Source organism: Oreochromis niloticus, linkage group LG22 (assembly GCF_001858045.2).
Source record: "Oreochromis niloticus isolate F11D_XX linkage group LG22, O_niloticus_UMD_NMBU, whole genome shotgun sequence".
Classification (NCBI taxonomy): Eukaryota; Metazoa; Chordata; class Actinopteri; order Cichliformes; family Cichlidae; genus Oreochromis; species Oreochromis niloticus.
This window is the reverse complement of record NC_031985.2, coordinates 11,268,913-11,288,840: the sequence shown is the minus strand read 5'-3', so window position 1 is coordinate 11,288,840 and position 19,928 is coordinate 11,268,913. Positions and strand designations below refer to the sequence as shown.

Here is a 19,928-nt window from a genome sequence, read left to right as displayed (position 1 = left end):
ATGGAATCCATTACCACATTGCCCTCTAGAAGGATCTCCAGCTGGGAGGGGTTCAGTTCTTGCTCTGGACTTCCGTTTTCACCATTGAAGATGATTCCTATTGGGATTTCAAGGTCACCATCAGCAGCATTCTACAGAGGGGGGGAAAAAACTGTGAGTTAACCTGTTGGTGGAGAGTAACACAAGTATAAAAGGTCAAAGTATTGTATTTCTATAAATGCTCTTTATTATTTAAGTACAAGTTAATTGTCCAAATAAAAAAAAAAAAAAAACAGGAAAATTTGGGGAATCTGTAAGGCTTATTGTCATTATACAACTGTATAATGAAGTTTGTCCTCTGCATTTGACCCATTCTTCAATGTTGATAAGGCAGCAACCCGTCAAGAGAATGGGTTTTTGTAGATTGGCTGCAGGAGCCTGTACAGCAGGTTGCGACCTAGGCTTAACCTGGAAGGAGGATTAACCTGTTGTGCATATTTTTGTAATTTTTCTTTCATAAAGATGATGAGCTTCATCTAACACCGTCCACTGGTTCACTCTTCTACTCTGGTCCTCCTCCTCTGACCGGGGCCGGAGTCCGGACCCGGGCTAACCCTGAACACGGTTTGGATGTGCTCACATCACACAATGGAACCGCGCGGTTTGGATGGACGAGGAAGATGCTAGAACCATTACGCATGAGCAGGGGTTAAGGCTGTGAGGGTTACAGCCTTAAAACATTTATAATAAATACTTTTCACTACTTTGCGGATTTCACTTATTGCGGGTTGTTTTTGGGACGTAACCCCCGCGGTAAACGAGGGTTCACTGTAGATTGAATTAGCGTGCACATTTGCGTAATGTATCATGCAACTATTTTTGCTTAAAGTTGAAATACAAAGATTTCACTCACCAGTTTGCGTGGAGGTTTGAGGAAAAGTACTCCCTATCGACTGTAGACTGAAACAAACATGTCCAATCCCAGGCAAAACCACCAAAAACGACTTGTCTTAATTTTTTCTGACAAACAAGTCCAGACATGTCTTCGGTTCCAGTGCCGGGAAAAATATGGGAGGGGCAACAAAAACTTAAAAATAGTGAAAGTGCTTTCAACTAAACATAATCAGTAAACATCAAATTTACTTTTATTATTTGAGTGTTGAGTTTAAAACTTATTCTCTTATAAAAAATTGAACTTAAACTATTTATTAGAATAAACTTAAAATAGAAAGGACCATGTTAAATGTATTCATTTTAGTGCATCACATGCAAAACAATATAGGTTAAGTGCAAAAAGCTTCCACCGATGAGTTCTGTCTGACACAGTTATATGATTTTAGTTTTACAAAGAAAATTAATTACCATCAGTGATTATAGCTAAACCATTTGAATGCAAATAACTTTTGGGATTACAGTGTATCCGTGATCCGACCGGCGCCTAACCTTATTTTTCGAGGCGAGAAGCTGGGGAAGGGAGACCAACAAAGGGGAAGCAAGGGCCAGCTAGGGGGACCAAGCTAAGGGATACCAGGGGAATACCGGGGCTACTAGGGGAACCTAGATCCACGGAGGATGCCGAAGCACGCTCCAACAGACGCAAGCACACAGCACTCTCAAGGTAAATCACGCACACACACACACAAGTGGTGATCAAACTATCACAGTAGAGTGAATCTGTGGCAAAACTGAGTTTCATGTGAAGTGATTCACGTATACCTAAATTATTATTATTTTTTACATACCCAGTTGGCCTCTATGGTTTTGTTTTGAATTATATATGTTCATTATTATTAATGTAGCTGTCTCAGAAAAAATGAAGTGTTTGCTTTCATAGGTTGTTACCTACATGTGGAAAACTGAATATTCCACACCACCTAGCTAGGCCAGGGATCTTCAACCTGTGGCTCTAAAGCCACATGTGGCTCTCCGGCCCCTCCACTGTGGCTCTTATAAGACCAAGTAAGTCATGTTTTATTATAAAGACAACAAGAAAGGGTTCTGTTAAAAGTTTGTTTTTTGTTGAAATATCTGCATTGACTATTCACTGAATGTACAAGGGTTTTAAAAGTGATTTAATGTTTCTTAGCTTCAAATCTGTTTACTGTAATTTTCAAGTTGGTTGCCCATCTTTCCTAATTTTCAATTATTATGGAAAGGACTCACTTAGCTGGCTTCATTTTAACAAATGCTTTTTTCCATTATAAAGCTTTGATAATTCATTTTCTTATAAAATCTAAAAAAATATATTGTTATTTACATTTCCATAGCTTACACGATACAACAACTCATTTTCTAGATATTTACAAGGTCTTTCTTTTTTTTAGGCTCTAGACAGGTTTTGTAGCAGCAGGGGAAAAGGGGCCCTTTGAACTGAAAAGGATGCTGACCCCTGACTTAAGCCACAAGGTCAACACAAAACAAATACAGTTATTGACAGAAAAATGGAATGGTTTCTTTCAAGGCTACAGGTGAAGGTGAATGGGTGTGTAAAAGCAAATATGCATCAGACTGACAAACTGAAAAAAAGAGTGTTAAAAGATTTTTAATTTAGAACTTTAACTTTATATGCAAAACTGAACTTACTGATAACACAAACTAGCCATATTGAACACATGTAACTGTAAAGAATCAAATAAAACAGAAAAATGCAGGCAGCACTCATTATACTGTGTATAACACAGCATGGGGTTGTATTTTTTTTCTTTTCAGATGCCCCTGTCACTCCATTTCCCAGGTCATCATAGAACTCCCACACACATGGAGCTCTCCTGCAGTATGCAGTGTAATGCCCCAGACCATCAGTGCTCATCTTTCCATGGAAAACAATTAATCCCCTCAAAGTGAACGACTTTCCTTGGAGAACCAGGTTGGAGGGAAATTCATTCAGTAGAAATTCTGTTTGGTTTGCAAGGTCAGTATCAATCCACACGATATCTCCAATGTTGTAGCTGTGAGTAACTGTCCCTGCACAGAGCTCATTTCCTGTGGTGCTGTCTTCTGTTTTGAATTCTGATGGACACAGAGATGGATTGGAGAGTGGCCTGAGGCAGGTATACTCAGGTAGGCCAAGTCCTGCTTCCACAGCCGTGCCAAGATGAGCCATACCAGACTCTTTGAGGACAGAGATGGCAGGAGAAACAAATGGTACTTCCCTTGTCATCCCTTTGCTGAGGTAGCAGTGCTGTGAAGAGCAGTGTTTGGTAAAATAAACACTTGAGATGTTCCTCATTGTCTTAGCAATTACAGCAGAGATATTGCACTGAGCATCGATTTGGATCGCACCAGACCTCAACGAGACAGCTTCAAACATTACACTAAGCAGCTCTGCTCTCCTCCTGTAGGTTTGTTGGGTCACACCATCTGTGGCAATGGCTTTCACCAGCTGCAGGACTGGGTTTTCACTGTCCTTCAGAACAGCATTTTGAAATGTGGGGCTGTCACAGAAGGCACAACGTAAGCACTGAAAAAAATGCATCAAATGCACAGGTATTGAGCACAGAGATTGTTGATTCCCCTAATCTAATAGGCTAAAGGAGGTTTCCATTTTTTAATAATTCCATCTTCACTCTTTTGGCCCCAAAAGATTCATCTGCATGGAGCCATTCGGTACATGGAGAGAGGCAAGAAGTCCTCTTCCTTTTTTTGGGTGGAACAGCTAGGCCCCTCCAGTTCTCAACTGCATCTTCATCAGCCTGGAGAATGTTTGTGGCAGCATCAGATCCCACAAACGGGTAAACATCCATTTTTATTTTGTCTTCTGCACTATGAGTCGTCATTGATCCAGAATTGGCATCTGTAACTTTCAGTGATCCCACTGTTGCCTCATCTTTGACCTTTTCTTTTGCAGAACAAATCCGCATATTTCCCTCGATGAAGGAAAGATGACGAGCAATGAAGCGATTGACTCGAACAGGCAAGTTTTTTAATGTCTGAAAAGGCCGTGTTTGATGTTTTTGAACTCAGCTTCAACTGTGGCTGAACTTGCTGTGCTGCTGGTGCTTTGGAAGAGAGGGACCATTATTCCTGTCCAGAGTGGCAAGTAACTTGCCAGTCTTATTATATGAGGAATAATCTCAGGGAGAAAGTGAATATTATCTCTATCCCCGTTTGTTGCAGCAAGTGACCAGCTCTCCTCACATATTTCTGTTACCCACTGTAACAGAGCTCCCAGAATTGCCAGAGAAAAGTCACTCACAGTTTCCTTTGGCACAGGTGCACCTGCATGAATCCATTCTGTCAACCAGTTTGCGATGGCATTAACTAGAGCAGGGCGATATGACCAAAAATATTTATCACGATATACATTTAAAAATTTGCGATAACGATATAACTGACGATATAATTGACACTAGACAAAATACTTCACAACTCCACAACTTTATTAGTGCAAAAAAACCCATCAATGTATTTTCACTTAAACAAGCAGCTGTTTTTTATGTGCATTAAAGTCATATAAAAATTTAACAGTGCAAATGCAAATTCTTCAATGACAGTTTTGTGCAAAAGGCATTTTCAGTGGAAATTGGCCGACATATCCTCAGCATAACCATGTATAATATCCACAAAACTTAAAAAGAGGTTATACACACACAATACGGTAATATTATGTTGAAGCACAGTACGTATCACTCAGCGAGGCTCCTGCCTACGATAGCCGTAATGCTCCGACAATCCATCAAGCGCTGCGGGTTCGTAGCTTAGCAAAGTCGTACTAAAACATTTGACAGATTTTCGAGCGCCGTGTACCACATAAAATCGTTTCGAGGTCAGTAAACACAACCAGAATTCATACATAAGGCACACGGGATTATAAGGGGCACTGTCGATTTTCAGAAAAATCAAAGGATTGATTTTAAGTGTGCCGTATTTTCCAAAAAACACGCTAATAACGACGGCCTGCTAGCAAATAGTGCTTTGTTGTGTATCTGATGAACGAAAGCTAAACCAGTTCCACACCACTGAAGTTGCAGCATTTTTACAAACCAATTCTAGTTCATCCGTTTCATTCAACGATCTGCTTTCGCTCTTCTCATTCTGCGTCGCCGCCATGTGCGTATGTAAACATAGGCACTGCGCGTTTTACCCATATTCTATCGCGATATGTCATTTTCCTATCGTTGCCCAAAATTACACCGGTATTACCGTGAACGGTATGATATAGCCCAGCCCTAGCATTAACATCATGTTTCTCTGACAGCATTTGCACCACTGGGACACTGGGGCAATTTTTTTCTGTCAGAATACCTTGATAAAGGAAGATATGGCCAGATTTGCCATTTGGTCTCAGCAGTTTTTTCACAACTGAACCAGTTGCATCAAAACACACAGTCGGGGGAGATTTTTTTGACAATGTCTTGTAAACATGCATCTGTGTTTGACTCCAGTAGTGACAGAAAAACCTGCCCAGTCCAATATCTCGGATGCTACCACTGTGAGGAACACTATAGTTTAACAATTGCAGAGATGCAATGATGTCCTTATCTCCTAATTCCAAGTCTTTTCTCTCTTGTTTGGCTTTTCGCAGAGTGGCCAAATTTGGAAGGTGGCTTGGTTTAGGACCTCCAACATCCATCAGATCTGCTGCCTTCGCTGACCTCCATACAGCCGGTTCCATTCTGCCCTCACACAGCTCTTTAGCGATCTGTTCACGCAGGTTTCCAGACATGAACCGCTTGGAGTGGCCAGTGTGCAGGGAGAGATCTGTATTTCTCATGAAACACTGGAGCACCATTGAACTATTAATTGCTGGCTGTCTGTCACATGACATTTCTAACTGGCCATGACACAACTTACAGTTGCCTCTAATGTCCAGATAATTATTGTTGACAGTTGGATGAACCTTTGCTCTTCGGAACACAAGTGTACATGTATTTTTGATCTTTTTCCATATAAGATCGTTGATGATATGAGTCAAAGTGCCAGGTTTCAAAATTGTGTATTCCCTTTTTTGGGTAGGAGAAAACTTGTCATTGTATTCAACCTTTTCAGGAATAAATTTAACCCAGTCCTCAAAAGGGACTTCTAGTTCAAAAGCTTGACAGTTTTCTTGTCCAGGAGAAATGCAATGTGAATCTAACTCTGGGCACAGTGCCCAGGCGACAGCGTATGCTTGAACGCTGAAGCCTTATCCCCTCTGTTTTTCCTCACTGTAGCCGAGCTACTCGCTAGCCGGCAGCCACACAGCGTGATCCGACCGGCGCATAAGCCTATTTTTCGAGGCGAGAAGCTGGGGAAGGGAGACCAACAAAGGGGAAGCAAGGGCCAGCTAGGGGGACCAAGCTAAGGGATACCGGGGGACACCAGGGCGTAACACCAGAACTTTTTTTAACCATAAACAATCAAAATGAACATAGCTTCAGTGGAAATCGGATGTACAACATGGAGTTAAGGCTCTGCAAGGACATCCGATTTCTAAGTTTGCAATGATTACAATGATGTATTATAGTGCACTGATTTATTTTAGATAAAGAAAAATGTACATTTGCCGCTGCTCCTGCCCTGTGTTACAGTGGGGGAGGAGCAACGGCTTTGCTCATGTGTGATTCATTTGCAGTTTGTACGCATAGGGGTGAACATCTCCTGCTCTGACAGCAGCTGGGGGCGACTGCTGCGTGAGAACTATCTGCCGCCTGTGAGCACTTTGGCAAGGGCGAGGTGCCCATGGCAACACCTGCTGATGTGAAATCAAAATGTCTCCAATAACAACAGAAAAAGTTGCCAGATTTGTCGCCAGTCGCTTTTTAGAAAAAATAGAATAGGTCTGAAAACTTGCTAAATATAGCGACAAAGTCGATAAGTTGGCAGTCAGTTGTGCCTCCAAACAAATTACACTTACAAATGCTTGTAACACAAACGACGAAAACAGTAACTGCAAAGTTCAGACCGAAAAGTGTTACAGTTAAAGTGATAAGGTGGCAGCTGCCATTCAGCTGCTTCATTGATGATTGATGTTGAGGACAACTTATGAGACAGACGTCAGGTGTGAACAACAACAATAACTGGGCTGTATTGAGGTGTACAGATCACATGACCATCAATAGAGCAGTGTAGGATTGAGAGAAGATTAACAGGGGAGCAGACAAAGAGGTTTCTGGACACAAACTGGGAGAGGTGGCATGCTCAGCTGATCAGTAGAATACCACACTAGACTTTCCTCCAGGAGAGTTGAGGACCCTGTTGTGGGAGCGAGGCTTGAGTCGCAGGTGGGGCTTGTAGTTCTTCTGGGAAGTGTCATCAGGAAATGAGGAAGACGTGGGTTCAGGCTCCGAGGGTGCCGAGAGCGCAGCGGCACGGGCAGCGGTTGGCTCTTCCTCTGCTGGTGCATCGACTGGAGGTGCTGTTTCTTCTTTCGACACAGGCTTGCTGGCTTTGGCTTCGGGAGCTTGAGGAACTGAAACAAACACGCTGGCATGTGATGTCACCTCCAGGTTATTGCACTCTGTGTTGTGTGTAGTGTGACGGACATCACCACGTTGATTTTTTGGATCCAGAAGTGATCATAATTAGACGAGAGCATGGAGTACCAAATTATCATCTAAAGCCAGAAAGCTTGAGTCCATTTAAGACCCCACAAGCCCTGCCATTTTCAAGTCCAGTAACAGAGGAGGGTTAAATCGCATATTTATTACATTTGAGATCTAAGTGGAACTAATAAGTGTTAAAAAAAATAAAAAAAAATAAAGCAAAGATGGAGGACAATTTATTGAGACTATCACATATTTTTGTTTGCATGGAGCTATATGCAGTTAAGCAGTGGAAATGCACAGATGAGACTCAAAAACAGACTCAAAATGTCTTTTTCTCTCTCATTAACTGAAGAGTCAAGACTGATTAAAAGTTTAGGTTGCAAAACTAAAATTCAGAAGACAGTACAATATGATTAAATCTGATCTGTCTGAACAGCAAGGCTTAACAGACGTAGTTTAATAGTACAATGGAAAAAGTTATACACAAAGAACATGTACAGTACCCACCTGGTGATTCAGGTTCAGGTCCCACACTTAGATTGTCCTGTATTTAAAACAAAAAAAGTAAAGATAAGGAAAAAAAGTAAAACGCACAGGTGTTCTTGTTTTACTGCATACACTTAAAATGGAAATAATAATGTTAATAAAGGTAAATCCACTTAGTCTGCAAAAAAAAAAAAGAGAGAAATCAACACAAAGACAGTGACCTGCAAGCACAAACTCATCATTTCTTTTTAATGTCAGCTTGTCCTTTAAAACCTCTCTAGATGGTGTGTTTATTGAAATGACAATAAACACAACATCTAGGTGTTTTGATAGGCACAAAAATGCATATCAAATGGACATGAGAACAGGACAAGAAAGTAAAATTATTATACATTATTGTGTAAATTTCTTTGGTTTTAAAGGTCATGGTGGTTATATTTGCCACATGTTTTGTTTTGCAAATAATCTAAATGACCCTCAGTACCTACAACTGACAGGTTACCAATATCAGGACCTTTGTTGAGTCATTAAACAATGAGCTAAAGCTAGAGGCGACTTCAGGCTTTCGTGCTGACTTAAACACACCTTTGCTGATTAGTAATCACAGACATCTACAATAACAGGCTGACATGTCAAATATCCCATCTCTCCGATGCATCCATCAGTGCGAATGTGTATGAATGTTAGACAGTTAGCACTTAACAACTTAGAAAAAAACATGCTTGTGTGATTGGCTGAGTTAGTTGTATAAAGCGCTTTGAGTGCTCAGATAGAGTAGAAAAGCGCTATATAAGAACCAGTCCATTTACCATTTACATCAGCCAGGTTTGCAGTCACTATCTATGCAAATGAGAGATCACCTCTGAGGTTACTATACCACCGGCCTCACTGGAAGCACAGACGGGTAGGGCTTAGTTAGTGTCTGTTTATTAGAGATTAATATTGAAGTGCTGCCTGTCGCAAAGCTATGTTTTCCTCACTGAAGAGTCCTTTTTTTTGCACAGGCTTTGAATAAAAATGTTCTGCAACTCATAAAATACAAGTCAAAAAGTGAAAGGAAGGTAACGTTACAGCCTACCTTTGACTTATTTGGGTGGCTTCGGCTTGGACTTTGTGTAGGTGCAGTGACTGCAGGCCCAAGTATGTTGCTGGTTGGTCCACCTGGAGGTATGGGTCTCTGTGGTTGAGCAGCAGGCTCAGGTTCAGCAAATATTCCACTACTCTTTCCACCTACAAAAGATTAACCAACATACCTTATCGTGACACGATCTTCTAAAATAATACAGCAATGGTAAAAAAAAAAACAGTTAACCAGCAGCTCGCGGGTTAACGCGGCCAGCAGGGCTCCGCTCGCAGCTCGGCTACATTGGGGAAATGTGTCAGAGTTCAAAGCATGTGCTTTCACCTGTAAACGGCACTGTGACGCAGGAGATATAAACAGTGAAAGGGGAACTCAGGTTGCGGCTAGCGCCGGCTACCTGTTAGCACTTCCTGGTTTCAATCGATTCACTCGGTACAACACATAAGTATGGGATATCACGCCCTCGCGTATCCTGGCTGAAAAAACCTTTATTCACGCCTTTAAGGCAGATGACGTGTGATGACACGCGCACGGACCCGCCTGTACATATAGCCGCTGTCATCACAGTCATCACTCAGTTCTTACGTTCTTCACCTCGCTGAGAACACCTCTGCTGAGTTGGGTTAGCTAGCTGCTGCTAGTTAGCTCAGTTGTCTGTGCAGGGGGAGCCGTGCGGTTGCTAGGTATCGCCGTCATCCCGGATGTAGGCGGAGCTTAGCGCTCGAATCCCTTTGATCCTTTGATGAATCATGTGACGTCGCGTTAGAAAAATCCATAAATAGGGGTTTAGTTACCCTTTCAGATTAGTAAGAAGCCTTAATGTTTCATAGCGGAATGCAACAGTTAACAGAAAACATCAATACAAAAATAGACATGAATCCTTTGAGTGAAATTAGGGAAACTATAAAACCCAAAATTAGAGACTTCTTTATGAACATAACAGAAGAACAGTGGCGTGCACTGAAAACAGGGTGTTCAGATGAAAACACCATGCAGGCACTTGGCAGGTTTACATCGGAGTTGTTTCACATCACCCTAACTGAAGTCATGCAAATGATTATGCACTGTGTCGAGCACGGTGTCGACCCAGGGGAGAGTGTCAACTCAGGGGAGACAATTTTACAGGGAGTCGGGGAGAAATTGAAGCACTGTGCGTGCTGCCCCCATTCGTGCACACAGCAACTGAATCAGGAGGATCCACAGCCAGCTGGTCTGGAATCAGTTTCAGAAGTAGCAGACGGGCCAAAAAGTGGACCAGTGGCTGAGCCCACCAAGGACTCCAAAAAGAATGATTCCTCTCTGGTGTGTGAGGCTGAGCCCTCTGACCCTTCTGGTGATGTGACTGTGGAACCTCCACTTTTGGAACAACAGCTGCTCGTTAAAGAGCTCATAAATGCTGTGATTGCACGCGCCTCAAGAGAGGCAAAGGTGTTGCCGTCTGACGAGATTCAACAGCGACTCTTCATAGCTCTGTGGGCGCAAATTAAGGAAAAAACTCTTAACATCAAACGAAATAGAGTCAAAAGTCTTGAAAAAGCCATTTTCAAAGACTTTACAAAGCTGCTGGGTATTCCACCTGATTTTGTCATTATTTTTCTAGCATTAGCTCAGCCGTACGAAGAAAAGGTCATTGATATATTCAAAGATCACCTCTTCCGAAAGAAGCGAAACCTACTAACAAGGCTATTCGCATGGTGTAGAAAAACTCAAGACGATGGAGACCAAAAACCAGAAACTAAAAAAATCTCCCAAGCACTTTTACAAGAGTTTGAGGATAATACATTTCCATTACCGGATGAAAAATCACAATCTGGTGTAAGCAGCAGATCTCATGATGCTGACATTAAAGAGGGTGTGAGCACACTTATTCATGATGTGCTCTCACATGCAAAAACGTCCCACTACAAACCTTCAGTTAAACTCCACAAGCGACTCTTTGACAACGTGGTGTCTGATGACCGCATCAAAGATCTGTATATAGATAAAAAGAAATTAAAAGGTCTCGATGAGGCCATTTACCAAGAGCTCCGCAACAAAACATTCTGTGAAGACAAACATTTGATAATGTTACTGAATGACAGGGACCCGGTATTGCAAAACTTGACAATCCAGATAATTAAAAAGTACTTGATCGAGTCGATGGAGAATCCAGCCCTTAGTGCGGCTGAAGAGGTTCAAAAATACAGATCTTCTCTGGAAATCTGTATTGAGGGCTTGGTGAAGCATGTGGTCGAAAATGCCGACTCACCCTGCTCTTCTGAAAAAGTCGATGCCATCGCCAAACTGCTGTTCAGTGAAGTCTGGCCTCGAATCAAAAGAATTCAAATCCCTGCCGAATATGTACCATTCCTCTCTAACATGGTCTACAAGTCTCTCATAGAGAAATGGAAAAACCCAGATCTAATTCTGACATTCATGTCATTAGACCACAGATACATTAATGAGGTCATTATTAAGGTCTTCAAAGAGCATGCCGTAACTATATTGGAAAGTCAACCTTTCATCAGAAGCTTCTTTTCCTTTGTGGTTTGAGCTACGGGGGTTGCACACAGACAAAACAAAATGAATGTTCTGTAAGCAATCTATCAGGATTGCCTGTAAATATTTGTTTAAAATTATTTGGACAGTTTAAGTGTATTAGTTGACATCAAACTCTTCAAATTGGCTAACAAGTCATTTTAAAAACTCCAGGACCGGCGAGGCAGATAGCCGTCCCTCACTGAGCCTGGTTCTGCCGGAGGTTTCTTTCTTTTAAAAGAAAGTTTTTCCTCCCCACTGTCGCCGAGTGCTTGCTCAGAGGGAATTGTCAGATTATTGGGGTTTTGTTTTTTGTCAACTAATACAAAACTTATCTTATTGGACACTCTAAATTGAGTTTAATTTAGAGTGCCCAATTAGATGAGTTTTTATTAATTTTATTAATGTTATTAAATTAATAAAATACTAAAAAGATTATATTGTGAATATTGCATGTTTCATTGTCACACAAATGTCTACATTTTCAGCCTAGACCGAACACGTGTCTTTGTCATTCTATTCAAAATCAAACATTTTAGTAGCAACAATTGTATATGGTAGATGTTTTACTCTGATTACACAAACCTTATGTAGGAGTAGGTCACAGATAACAGGTATTCATTTGTAAATTTGACCTCTGACCTCACGTTGATGCACAATGACAGGATATTTGTATGTAAACTATAATGTGATATGTAGAATCCACATATATTGGCATATAATCTCCTTAATGTTGCCAAAACAAACAATGGCAGTAAGGAACATAGCTCTAAGTGCTGGTGCTCTAAGAGTGACAGGAGAATGGTGGCTAAGCTGTCATCCCTGATGGACAACATCTCCCACCCCATGCATGAGACTGTGAAGGCACTGAGCAGCTCCTTCAGTGGGAGACTGCGGCACCCACGGTGTGGGACGGAGAGATTTCGCAGGTCTTTCCTCCCCACTGCTGTCAGACTCTACAATAAAGACTTTTGCAGTTGATCAAACACACAAACCCAAACATGTGCAATAAGACTGCTATATGTGCAATTCTTCTTCTGACGAAGTTGTGTTTTTGTATTTTTCTACTCAGTTGTATATAGTATTTGTATTTCTATTTTATTCTATTGTATATATTATTCTATTCTATTTTATTCTATTGTACATAGTATTTTATTTTATTTTATTTTATTTTATTTTATTTTATTTTATTGCATTCCAGTGTTTTCTAATTTCTGCTACATAACTTTGCACTTTTGCTGTAACAAAACAAATTTCCCACCTGTGGGACTAATAAAGGCCATCTTATCTTATCTTATCTTATCTTATCTAAATAACATTAAGATCTTTTTGACCCTCACTATAGTCTAGGTGAGAAGTGTTAGGATTCAGAAATTTTATTGCTACCATATAATCTGCCCTATGATAAATGTATTTAATAACATGTTTTACAGTATTATTTTATCATTTAATATTCTTTACAGGGTTTATGTTATATTGAATATGCTGGTCACCACATTGACCTTTCTATTCACAGGTTTAGTTCATTTTATACACATTGCATATCTGTGCTTGTTTAGAGTTGATGTTCCATCCAAAAGGGTCATAAGCTTCACTGGTGAGAGTGTCCAGATGATACATGTTGAGGGAGGATGAGAATATAGCTGGTTAATTGCATGCATGCTTACAATACACATTAGTTTAGTAGCAGGCCTGAGCGGAGGCCCAAGCGGCTTCTACTTCATTTTTGAGACCAGCGGCGGTTTACTCTATTTAAGTGATTGGTGACGAGGGTCAATAATTAGCCCTATTAGCCCAAAGGGACCCTGAGGTGTTAAGTTTATTATAGAATAGAGAAGTTAGATGTCTGTTTATAGCCATTAAAAAAGTACAAGATGTATCCTTGTCTGTCACCTTGTCTGTCACCTATGTATTTTTGTATTCTGTTGACGTGGGGGAGTGATCCTCATTGCTATATAAACTGTACCCCTTGTATTCTCATCAGAGGAAGCTGATGTTGCCTCTCCTGGGTTAATAAACTCATCGTCTGATTGCATTTTTCTGGGGCCTCTGTCGTTTGTTCTCTGGTCTACAGTTGATTGATCTCGCGACAGAAGTCAAATAGAAAGGTCAGAGGTCAAATGTGGTATTAAATCCTAATGTGGTACATTCTTATGTTGACAACACACACCATACTTGTAAGAATCCAATGTATAAGATAAATTATAAGGCTTTTTATAAGGTGTTTCTCTATGAAAATAGTTAAGATCATCATGCAAATACATAGGAAGGCTCTTCTTTGTATCTACCAACAGAGGCGTTATGGTCACACTTTGCCTAAAGGAAGAGGTTCAGGTGCTATTCTTTTTTTTAAATCTTGAAAGCACCAGTTTCCGGATGAGCACCCTAAGTAGAATGATCAAACTTTCAATAACGAAAGAAAGTAAAGCGTCTGTCTGATATAATCTGTAGCAGACAATGGTTTCCTTGCGTATATGGTGCAATTCCCGGGTCTATAATCAAGTAACAACAAGTCTTTGAGGGTAAGACATAACAGTAACAGTAGATGGTAAACATGAATCCGCATTCTGTTTATTTAAAGATTTAACTTGTATGGTCATCTGTAGGGTGTAGCTGTAGGAACCCCAGAGTGCACCAAGATGCTCCAGTCCTCCAGGTGAGATTAACCTGCCCGTGGCTGATGCTTTAGCTTGTCTGTCTCTGCAAATCCATGTTCAGAGTGTGAAAACTACAATGTTATATTTCCACTGTAAACATGTAGGCTGTTCTCTGTGCCTGCACATATTACTCTGGTATAGCTGAGTTTATTTACAGTTCATGGTACTTGATTGCCCTGATAGTCATAAATATTTTTCTCTCAAATGGTCAGAACATTCTTGCCATTTAGCAAGTGCACACAGTACGTGATATTAAACCGCGTATGTACTACGTCTGGTACCAAAGAGTGACTTTATGAAATGGACACAGAGAGTACATTTTATTTTTTTTTACCATTGCTGTATTATTTTAGAAGATCGTGTCACGATAAGGTATGTTGGTTAATCTTTTGTAGGTGGAAAGAGTAGTGGAATATTTGCTGAACCTGAGCCTGCTGCTCAACCACAGAGACCCATACCTCCAGGTGGACCAACCAGCAACATACTTGGGCCTGCAGTCACTGCACCTACACAAAGTCCAAGCCGAAGCCACCCAAATAAGTCAAAGGTAGGCTGTAACGTTACCTTCCTTTCACTTTTTGACTTGTATTTTATGAGTTGCAGAACATTTTTATTCAAAGCCTGTGCAAAAAAAAGGACTCTTCAGTGAGGAAAACATAGCTTTGCGACAGGCAGCACTTCAATATTAATCTCTAATAAACAGACACTAACTAAGCCCTACCCGTCTGTGCTTCCAGTGAGGCCGGTGGTATAGTAACCTCAGAGGTGATCTCTCATTTGCATAGATAGTGACTGCAAACCTGGCTGATGTAAATGGTAAATGGACTGGTTCTTATATAGCGCTTTTCTACTCTATCTGAGCACTCAAAGCGCTTTATACAACTAACTCAGCCAATCACACAAGCATGTTTTTTTCTAAGTTGTTAAGTGCTAACTGTCTAACATTCATACACATTCGCACTGATGGATGCATCGGAGAGATGGGATATTTGACATGTCAGCCTGTTATTGTAGATGTCTGTGATTACTAATCAGCAAAGGTGTGTTTAAGTCAGCACGAAAGCCTGAAGTCGCCTCTAGCTTTAGCTCATTGTTTAATGACTCAACAAAGGTCCTGATATTGGTAACCTGTCAGTTGTAGGTACTGAGGGTCATTTAGATTATTTGCAAAACAAAACATGTGGCAAATATAACCACCATGACCTTTAAAACCAAAGAAATTTACACAATAATGTATAATAATTTTACTTTCTTGTCCTGTTCTCATGTCCATTTGATATGCATTTTTGTGCCTATCAAAACACCTAGATGTTGTGTTTATTGTCATTTCAATAAACACACCATCTAGAGAGGTTTTAAAGGACAAGCTGACATTAAAAAGAAATGATGAGTTTGTGCTTGCAGGTCACTGTCTTTGTGTTGATTTCTCTCTTTTTTTTTTTTGCAGACTAAGTGGATTTACCTTTATTAACATTATTATTTCCATTTTAAGTGTATGCAGTAAAACAAGAACACCTGTGCGTTTTACTTTTTTTCCTTATCTTTACTTTTTTTGTTTTAAATACAGGACAATCTAAGTGTGGGACCTGAACCTGAATCACCAGGTGGGTACTGTACATGTTCTTTGTGTATAACTTTTTCCATTGTACTATTAAACTACGTCTGTTAAGCCTTGCTGTTCAGACAGATCAGATTTAATCATATTGTACTGTCTTCTGAATTTTAGTTTTGCAACCTAAACTTTTAATCAGTCTTGACTCTTCAGTTAATGAGAGAGAAAAAGACATTTTGAGTCTGTTTTTGAGTCTCATCTGTGCATTTCCACTGCTTAACTGCATATAGCTCCATGCAAACAAAAATATGTGATAGTCTCAATAAATTGTCCTCCATCTTTGCTTTATTTTTTTTTATTTTTTTTAACACTTATTAGTTCCACTTAGATCTCAAATGTAATAAATATGCGATTTAACCCTCCTCTGTTACTGGACTTGAAAATGGCAGGGCTTGTGGGGTCTTAAATGGACTCAAGCTTTCTGGCTTTAGATGATAATTTGGTACTCCATGCTCTCGTCTAATTATGATCACTTCTGGATCCAAAAAATCAACGTGGTGATGTCCGTCACACTACACACAACACAGAGTGCAATAACCTGGAGGTGACATCACATGCCAGCGTGTTTGTTTCAGTTCCTCAAGCTCCCGAAGCCAAAGCCAGCAAGCCTGTGTCGAAAGAAGAAACAGCACCTCCAGTCGATGCACCAGCAGAGGAAGAGCCAACCGCTGCCCGTGCCGCTGCGCTCTCGGCACCCTCGGAGCCTGAACCCACGCCTTCCTCATTTCCTGATGACACTTCCCAGAAGAACTACAAGCCCCACCTGCGACTCAAGCCTCGCTCCCACAACAGGGTCCTCAACTCTCCTGGAGGAAAGTCTAGTGTGGTATTCTACTGATCAGCTGAGCATGCCACCTCTCCCAGTTTGTGTCCAGAAACCTCTTTGTCTGCTCCCCTGTTAATCTTCTCTCAATCCTACACTGCTCTATTGATGGTCATGTGATCTGTACACCTCAATACAGCCCAGTTATTGTTGTTGTTCACACCTGACGTCTGTCTCATAAGTTGTCCTCAACATCAATCATCAATGAAGCAGCTGAATGGCAGCTGCCACCTTATCACTTTAACTGTAACACTTTTCGGTCTGAACTTTGCAGTTACTGTTTTCGTCGTTTGTGTTACAAGCATTTGTAAGTGTAATTTGTTTGGAGGCACAACTGACTGCCAACTTATCGACTTTGTCGCTATATTTAGCAAGTTTTCAGACCTATTCTATTTTTTCTAAAAAGCGACTGGCGACAAATCTGGCAACTTTTTCTGTTGTTATTGGAGACATTTTGATTTCACATCAGCAGGTGTTGCCATGGGCACCTCGCCCTTGCCAAAGTGCTCACAGGCGGCAGATAGTTCTCACGCAGCAGTCGCCCCCAGCTGCTGTCAGAGCAGGAGATGTTCACCCCTATGCGTACAAACTGCAAATGAATCACACATGAGCAAAGCCGTTGCTCCTCCCCCACTGTAACACAGGGCAGGAGCAGCGGCAAATGTACATTTTTCTTTATCTAAAATAAATCAGTGCACTATAATACATCATTGTAATCATTGCAAACTTAGAAATCGGATGTCCTTGCAGAGCCTTAACTCCATGTTGTACATCCGATTTCCACTGAAGCTATGTTCATTTTGATTGTTTATGGTTAAAAAAAGTTCTGGTGTTACGCCCTGGTGTCCCCCGGTATCCCTTAGCTTGGTCCCCCTAGCTGGCCCTTGCTTCCCCTTTGTTGGTCTCCCTTCCCCAGCTTCTCGCCTCGAAAAATAGGCTTATGCGCCGGTCGGATCACGCTGTGTGGCTGCCGGCTAGCGAGTAGCTCGGCTACAGTGAGGAAAAACAGAGGGGATAAGGCTTCAGCGTTCAAGCATACGCTGTCGCCTGGGCACTGTGCCCAGAGTTAGATTCACATTGCATTTCTCCTGGACAAGAAAACTGTCAAGCTTTTGAACTAGAAGTCCCTTTTGAGGACTGGGTTAAATTTATTCCTGAAAAGGTTGAATACAATGACAAGTTTTCTCCTACCCAAAAAAGGGAATACACAATTTTGAAACCTGGCACTTTGACTCATATCATCAACGATCTTATATGGAAAAAGATCAAAAATACATGTACACTTGTGTTCCGAAGAGCAAAGGTTCATCCAACTGTCAACAATAATTATCTGGACATTAGAGGCAACTGTAAGTTGTGTCATGGCCAGTTAGAAATGTCATGTGACAGACAGCCAGCAATTAATAGTTCAATGGTGCTCCAGTGTTTCATGAGAAATACAGATCTCTCCCTGCCAAGGGCGTAGATTTGGTTTTGGCATTGGTGGGGACGGGTGTTTCAACCACCGAACCCCGCCCTGTTTCTTTTTTTTTTCCTTTTCGTCTTTGCTTCTTGATAAAAAAGAAGAAATATACTTGCCTACATATGCTATTCTACATGCTATTAAACCATTTAAAATTACAATTCATAGTTTTATATGTGAATTATATAATGTTAAATTACTATTAAACAAATGACTAAGTATTTTAGGCTTTAGTTTACTTCAGCCATATTCCATACAAATCAGGTATCATACAAAAATAAAAATAGCTTCAAATACAGTCAAGACAATAAAAGAATATGACTTTAAGGACTTAAATGTGGGATGGAGTGATTTCGCAGGTCTTTCCTCCCCACTGCTGTCAGACTCGAAAGACTTTTGCAGCTGATCAAACACACACATGTGCAATAAGACGTTGTAAGTTGTATTTTTACTCAGTTGTATATAACATTTGTATTCTATTTTATTCTACTATTTTATTCTATTCTGTACAGTTGTGTACAGTATATTATTCTTATTGTATTATAATTTTTGCTATATAACTTTGCACTGTCCACTTTCTGCTGTGACAAAACGAAAGGTAATCTTATCTTATCTTAACACGATTACTTCAGTTATAGTACACCAACTTCTCTTATACATTAGCACTAAGAGAACACTAAATGAACCGGTGGTTTTTGTCGATAAAACTCATCTAAGATGACCACAAAATTATTATTCTGTGCTTGATGTGCCTCACCTTTGGCCCTGGCTTTTCCCCTCTGACTGCACTAGGACATATTGCCTCTTGATAAAATAACACATTGATTCGTGCCATATAAAAAGTGAGACATGTCAATTCAGATTCTTTGTCAAATCTACACTAATCAATCAATTTACATCAGCAGCCTAACAATTGTAGTGCAAACTGCACTACAAGGTGGAATATTTGCAAAATCATGACTACCTCATGATATTTTGTCTCAAAAATTAACCCTATGAATATGTCAGTGCCACTAGGATGAAATTATTGTGTCACCAACGTTTTAACATTAGACGTATAATTTTAACAGCCTCTGTAAACTAATATCCTGGCTTGCTCGAGGCTGCAGTTTTCTCTGACAGTTTCAATCAAAGTTAGAAATGCTACTCTGAGACTGAGATAACTAATAGTGCTGCCTGTTGTGCAGTTAGTTTCCAAAACACGTTATTCACGGTTACATACAATTTTAGACTGATGTGGGCCAAAGCCTAGCATAGCCTGTAACGTTATTATGATGGACACATTTTATGAGTGAGCTTGGCTTTAAGTGACTTACAGGTTTCTTTGAAAAATATTTTCTTATATGCACGTTCTTCCTCTTTGCTACCGTCCTCCTCGCAGCGCAGGCTTGCTGCTGCTGAAACTAAACAGAGCTCCCTGAAAGGCTCAGCCAATCACATTGGCCATATTTGTCACATGAGGTCGGACTCCAGTAGAGAACGTAATTTAACTCTTTCTGCACCGCTGGGTGAATGAGACGCTGACAGATCTTTTTTTTCTTTCTATCGGGGTTTTTTTTTTACAAGAAGCGAGCAAATTATTGGTGGGGACATGTCCCCTCCGTCCATGCCAAATCGACGCCCTTGCTCCCTGCACACTGGCCACTCCAAGCGGTTCATGTCTGGAAACCTGCGTGAACAGATCGCTAAAGAGCTGTGTGAGGGCAGAATGGAACCGGCTGTATGGAGGTCAGCGAAGGCAGCAGATCTGATGGATGTTGGAGGTCCTAAACCAAGCCACCTTCCAAATTTGGCCACTCTGCGAAAAGCCAAACAAGAGAGAAAAGACTTGGAATTAGGAGATAA

The 19,928-nt window shown here is 40.7% G+C and overlaps 2 protein-coding genes and 1 long non-coding RNA gene across 9 annotated transcripts in view; all 3 read left to right on the top strand.

Moving 5' to 3' along the window:
- The window catches only part of LOC109196492 (zinc finger MYM-type protein 4), a 196,862-nt gene that overhangs the window by 123,195 nt on the left and 53,739 nt on the right, over positions 1 to 19,928 (top strand). The window lies entirely within an intron of this gene.
- LOC112843494 (uncharacterized) lies at positions 1,403 to 3,897 on the top strand. 6 transcript variants are annotated; one of them, XR_003215862.1, is made up of 8 exons: positions 1,403 to 1,597; positions 1,814 to 1,938; positions 2,304 to 2,447; positions 2,689 to 2,890; positions 3,002 to 3,123; positions 3,321 to 3,465; positions 3,563 to 3,710; positions 3,827 to 3,897. It is a non-coding gene; the product is annotated as an uncharacterized LOC112843494 (long non-coding RNA). The 6 variants fall into 6 exon arrangements; XR_003215861.1 differs by having other exon boundaries at positions 2,304 to 2,453; XR_003215860.1 differs by having other exon boundaries at positions 2,304 to 2,461.
- Positions 13,179 to 17,324, top strand: LOC109194543 (jupiter microtubule associated homolog 2). Of its 2 annotated transcripts, none has more exons than XR_002057936.2 (4): positions 13,179 to 14,185; positions 14,582 to 14,733; positions 15,754 to 15,790; positions 16,374 to 17,324. XR_002057936.2 is itself a non-coding variant. In XM_019350549.2 (4 exons), the coding sequence occupies exons 1-4, from the start codon at positions 14,487 to 14,489 to the stop codon at positions 16,634 to 16,636; spliced, it is 471 nt and encodes a 156-aa protein (XP_019206094.1). In that variant the 5' UTR covers positions 14,248 to 14,486; the 3' UTR covers positions 16,637 to 17,324. The 2 variants fall into 2 exon arrangements, 1 of the variants encoding a protein (XP_019206094.1); XM_019350549.2 differs by lacking the exon at positions 13,179 to 14,185 and adding an exon at positions 14,248 to 14,558 and having other exon boundaries at positions 14,635 to 14,733.

Excerpts from the sequence above, each read along its gene's own strand:
- LOC109194543 (XM_019350549.2), top strand. The coding sequence starts at position 14,487 with ATGGACACAGAGAGTACATTTTATTTTTTTTTACCATTGCTGTATTAT. Across the intron at positions 14,559-14,634 it reads GAAGATCGTGTCACGATAAG|AGACCCATACCTCCAGGTGG; the intron begins GTATGTTGGTTA and ends GCTCAACCACAG. Across the intron at positions 14,734-15,753 it reads GCCACCCAAATAAGTCAAAG|GACAATCTAAGTGTGGGACC; the intron begins GTAGGCTGTAAC and ends TTTTAAATACAG.